The 5,586-nt window shown below is 39.5% G+C and overlaps 1 protein-coding gene across 1 annotated transcript; it reads right to left on the bottom strand.

Moving 5' to 3' along the window:
• Positions 1-779: 779 nt before the first annotated feature.
• On the bottom strand, positions 780-4,951 carry LOC112256179 (zinc finger protein ZIC 3-like). The gene is made up of 3 exons (XM_024429231.1): positions 3,685-4,951; positions 2,654-2,817; positions 780-2,269 (listed from the first exon to the last, which is right to left on the bottom strand). Exons 1-3 carry the CDS (start codon positions 4,673-4,675, stop codon positions 2,084-2,086), a joined length of 1,341 nt encoding a protein of 446 aa, XP_024284999.1. The 5' UTR covers positions 4,676-4,951; the 3' UTR covers positions 780-2,083.
• Between the last annotated feature and the right edge of the window lie 635 nt (positions 4,952-5,586).

The following is a 5,586-nucleotide window of genomic DNA, read 5'->3' as shown; positions in this document are numbered from 1 at the left end:
TATTTATTTTTATTTCATTCAAAATGTTTGTTCACATTTCTTCATAAATAGTTGGTAAAACAAACAAACCAACAAACGATAGCCTACTTTAAATTGTACAATGAACCTTTGTATCTTCCCGCTAAATAAGGAATAGGCTCGCTGTTGTATCATCGTTTGCCTCGATTGTGGCACAGTGACACAGTTCATCAGTAAAACATTTGCTTTTCAGGAATAACTTGGAGTGTGACCCATTTCTCCCAGAAAGTGTTACAACATCACATTCTAGCTGCGTTTCTAAGTCAGAAATGTGCTCCGACTTCAGGGCATGGAGCATAAGGGTTGTGGGAATAAGAAAAAAAGTATTTATTTTAAATTAATGTATAGAAAATAGTATATAAAACATATATTCCTTAAATTATTTAAATAAACGTATTTTATATATCACTGTCACTTACGAGGTACTGTTTTTACATTTTGTTTTAAAAGTAGTGCTGGTGGTCTGAAATCGTTCTCATAAGCACAATATATTTTGTGGTATGCATAAGATTAAATTCTTGAAAATAGGTTACAATGCAATGCTGTAACTTTTTGTGCCACTGAACATATTTTCCTCAACCCACATAGCCTATAACTATTAGTGTTCCTTAGACTTAATTCACAAAAAAGGTTTTCTCGACAGGTTATTCACACAAAACAAGCAAATGTATAATCAAACTGCTCTATATGCAACACCACAATACTTATAACAAATAACACGCTTAGTTTCACAGAATAATTACATTTAAAACAATGCAAGCTGACAGACAAAAAAAACTTTTATTTTGAAGATACTGTGTTGTGACAGTTTCATTGTTGCCGATGCACACATTTAAACATACTTGCACAAAGACATTGTTGGAACTATAAAGGAATGCCGTACTGGCTCATATGTTTGGGTATTTGACCCGAATTTGAAATACTCCAAATATTGTCACCTTGGTGTGGAATTCGTGAATGAACTAGGTATAACATCTGTCAATGGCTGATGGATCTTTCGAATCAGAAATCATGCTACAAATGAACTCTACTCTCGGATTCTATAAAAGTCAAATACACAAAAAAGATAATTTGACCAAAAAGATACGACAGAACCGTTTTATATAGTTTGCCAACTCAATTGATTACAATTCAGATTTACAGAATTGATGATTTACATGTCAATGGTCTCACAAGTTAAACAATAAGTGATGGAAAAATCAGCATCATATAGACAAATCCATAACATTTATATAGACGATATCTTAGATCCAAATAAGACACATGTATTGGTTAAAAAAAGATACAATCGCAATATTGGAGCTTTATAGTTGATCATAGTTGTTTAATGCTAGCTGGTTATGACCCAAAACTGTACAGTCTTGTTAGAAAACATTTTCATAAATATCATTTAAGTTTTAGAACTTATATCCATAATTAAATTACAAATTGATAAATATGGCATCATGAATATGTATTTACAACGTTATTAACAAAAGGCAACGTTATATTTAACGGTAACAATCGTAACCTAATACCACATTTCTCCACCTGAAAACAGACATTGACAATTCGACCCCATCAAACAAGGAAATACATTCACGAGTATATATTTATTTATTATTTATTTTTTGTTCAAGTTCAAGACAAAGACTTTGGCACGTTTCTTAAGACTGTCTGAATTTTTAACAATCAATTGAAAGGCGACAGTAGTGTGTCACCATTATATAAAACACCGTGAAATATTCTTCCTTCTCCATTATTTTTTAAATAAAAATTTGAGAAAATACATACAATGAAAAATAAAATAATTATCTGAAATCTGTAAAACTAAAAAAGGGGGGAAAACAAGTTTTTTTTTTTTCTTAGAAAGTATTATTTCATTATTTATGATTTATTTGTTCTCTTCGAACTCGGAATAAAAGTCACATTTCGAATCCTGAGAAAGGACGAGGCCTGCTGCTGCTGCTGGCTTGCTCTCATCTCCTCGTGTTGTTCCAATCCCATTTTGTGTACACCTTGGTGTGAGTACTTTTTAAGGTTTCCTTAAAACCTCTTTGTCCACATTGAGAGCTTGCTTCTGACTTCAAACGTACCATTCATTAAAGTTGGGTGGCAGTCCTGCATCGCTGTGCCCAGATGTGTTTTGAACGGCTGACGGTGGTGTTTTTGTTGGGTCTTCAGTGTTCGCTGACACCAGAACTGGTGGTGTGGACGACTCATATCCAGAACTTGCTGCTGGAGAGGACTCAGAACATTGAGACTCGTGTACCTGTAATAATAATAATTTAAAAAATACATGAGGAGTTGCTATTATATTTTGATCTATCTATAGGCCTATAGCTTGAAGAAGAACGTTACAAACGTTACGAATGTTACACACTGATAAACACTCAACATAAGTCCATTTACAATTGACCCTTTGATCTATCAAATTGCTATTGCATTGAAGGTTTGCAGCGTAATTTGCTTCTGAAACTTAGCCTCCAAGTAAGTAGTAATATTTGGGAAATGAACATTATGCTACACTCCAACCTATTGAAAACGCAGTGAAAACTTTCAGCTGAGTGTGATTCTGTTTCGGGGCTGATGCTTTGATTAGCCAGTCTGGGTCAATGGATGAATGTGTTTAAGGTGTAATTGACACGGTAATTACCTTCATGTGTTTCCTGAGAGAGCTGGGGTGCGTGTAGGACTTGTCGCACACTTTGCAGATGTATGGCTTGTCAGAAGTATGCACGTGCATGTGCTTTTTCCTGTCACTGCTGTTGGCGAAGCGTCTGTCGCAGCCGTCAAATTCGCACTTGAACGGCTTCTCACCTGCAAGATGGGATAAACACAATTCGTTAACCCCTATACAAAGTAGATTGATTCGCCTCCCACCACGACATATGCATATGTTCACCGTTGATGACGTTTGCCCTGTGAATAGCAATAGCATGTGTTCAATACAGGCCTACATTTTTAGGATACACATAAACGTGCACAAACATGGATCAGCGAATGCTATTGTAGGGGTTTGATGTAGTATGTACTTTGATATTAGGCAACGGTTGTATGCCTTGTCGTAGTGTGTTTACCTAGGCTACAATGCTAATACCCAACTGCTGCACTGATTTGTAGGATGGAGTAGTAGCCTTTAGCCCAGCCCAGTAAAACAAGAGAGAGAGTAACCGGGCCAATTGTTCAGACTCACACAAAACCATGCACAGAGGGAGTCCATCGTAGTGTAGTTTAGGCTACTTCACTCACACTCGTTTTGAGAAAGTATGTGTCCGCCTCTCCCTTAATACACACACAACTCGATCAACACCTCGAGAGCGTGCAGAATAGCTTCTCTAATCGAGAAATATGTCCACACATGCCAACGTCAAAATATGCACATTTAATATATCTTGAGATAGGCTTAAATTAGACTATCCGATCCTTCAACAAATGCAATCTTCAGTGCATAAAATAATATTATGGGTATTTTCGTTCCAACGTATTTATTATATATCCCAGTATAAACTACAAACCAATTGCGGCCTTCTCTCGAGCATTAAGTTATAAAATGCAACAATCTCTCCACAATATGCCTATTCTCTTTCCCATGCAATATGCCTATTGCAAAAATAAAATAGCGGTCTATGGATAGTCAACGTAAACGTGTGGTTTTTGTCAGCAAACATGAGAAAAGTGAATTACCTGTGTGTGTTCTTTTGTGAATTTTCAAATTTTCAGACCTGGCGAATATTTTTCCACAACCAGGGAATGGACAGGGGAAGGGTTTCTCTCCAGTGTGCACTCGAATGTGGTTCACGAGTTTGTACTTGGCCTTAAATGATTTCCCCTCTCTCGGGCAATCCTCCCAAAAGCAAATGTGGTTACTTTGCTCGGGGCCGCCAACGTGTTCCATGGAGACGTGCGTCACCATCTCGTGCATTGTGCTGAAAGTCCTTTCACAAGTCTTTTTGGGTCGGTTCATCTGGTTCTCATCTATCCATTTACACGACATTTCTTGCTTTATGGGTTGCCTCATGTATCTAAAGAAGGCCCCAGGACCGTGGTGTGTCGGCACATTCATCCCCATATTCATCCCCATTGGGTGGTTGTAGTTGTGGAGCTGAGCGCCGTAGGGGTCTGTCCGAGGGCTGGCGACCGGACGGTATGGGTCGGGTCTTCCAAAAATGTCCCCGCGTAAACCAAGATGCATTTGACTGTTGACTACATGTCCGCTTGGTGAAGTATGGCTCACGCCCTGGTCATGGAGCCCTGAAAACAACAGATGTCCTGGGTTATCGGAGATTCCAGGGGGTCCATGCAGGCTCCCCGCAGAAGCGGCAAAGATCCCATGCTGGGCACTCGATGCAGCGGACTCTCCAACGCCACGGTTTCTGAATAGAAAGTCCCGGGTTGAATTGAACGGTCCACCGCCGTACGAACCCACCTGTCCGCCATGATGGTGTCCCAGGGCAGCTGCGTATCCACTGGCTTGCGGGGTAAAAGCTGAAGTCTGGCTGGAGGCTATATCGTGAGCCACAGGGCTGAGTTTGAAAGCTGCGGAGTGGGATGAATCAGCGAAGGGGTTGAGTCCCAAACCAGGGTCTCTGTTCCCTATCTCATGGTGTCGCGGTGTTCCGAAACCTCCCACTCCTAGCGATGGGAACTGCGGACCGCTGTCAAGGAGCATAGTCATTGGTCTCAAGCGAACTTATAACGAAATAAAATAAAATTCAACTGAAACTCCAGGTTAGTGGAGCTCACTCTAACCTCGAATAACGGGAACCCGATTTCAGTGCGTTGAAACGGCAAATAAGAATTTAAAAGTAGAAAAGCAAAACAACGAAAAAACAATCCTTCGCTTACACAGCAGAGAGAAACTCCCGTAACTGGGATCCGTGAAAAAGATGATCAAACTTCCCCCCCTTTCCAGACGAATGATGTCCTTGGACTGATAAAGTCAATCACTCACTCCCTGCACATAAATGAACTCGGGAGGCAGTGCTATGACGCCCAATGAGAGCTCAGCTCCCCCTTTGGCACGTGACGCCAAAGAAGGAAGTTAATTGGCTAGATGTCTGTTGATTGGCACGATTTGGTATTGAAAATGGCAGTTCGTCTCAGTGGTTTAATTTGATTGGTTAGTGGAGGCAGTATTTTGCAGGTAAGGTAACGGGGCGAGCGTTCTGTCGCTTCAATACCATGACCCTTGTTTATCTCCCGTTTCAAAAATTGAATAATCTCTATTATAAGCTGTAAATAACCAGAGGACAATAGTCATAGCAAATGTTTGTTTTAGGTTGTCCTAACAAAGTTACTGAAAATGTGTTTATCTGATAGAACTCTAGGAAAAATAATCATTATCTTAACTTCAGCCTATGGCTTACATGTGTAATAATTCAGTCACGAGCATGTTGTTTAACCAACAATCACAATTAATCGTCTCTGCATTGGGCAAAAAGATAACATTTTACTTGGTGCCTTTTGGTGGGGGCATACGTTTGTAACGTTTGGTTATACATTGTGTATTTCAAAACACACGTGTAATAACAGTAAATCATTCCCGTTTACAACATCTATCTATCTATCTATCTATCTATCTATCTA

This window comes from Oncorhynchus tshawytscha, linkage group LG08, assembly GCF_018296145.1.
Source record: "Oncorhynchus tshawytscha isolate Ot180627B linkage group LG08, Otsh_v2.0, whole genome shotgun sequence".
NCBI lineage: Eukaryota > Metazoa > Chordata > Actinopteri > Salmoniformes > Salmonidae > Oncorhynchus > Oncorhynchus tshawytscha.
Note: the sequence above shows the minus strand (reverse complement) of the source record. Positions and strands in the feature narration are given on the sequence as shown.

Excerpts from the sequence above, each read along its gene's own strand:
- LOC112256179 (XM_024429231.1), bottom strand. The coding sequence starts at position 4,675 with ATGACTATGCTCCTTGACAGCGGTCCGCAGTTCCCATCGCTAGGAGTG. Across the intron at positions 2,818-3,684 it reads TCACAAAAGAACACACACAG|GTGAGAAGCCGTTCAAGTGC; the intron begins GTAATTCACTTT and ends CCCATCTTGCAG. Across the intron at positions 2,270-2,653 it reads CTCTCAGGAAACACATGAAG|GTACACGAGTCTCAATGTTC; the intron begins GTAATTACCGTG and ends TTATTATTACAG.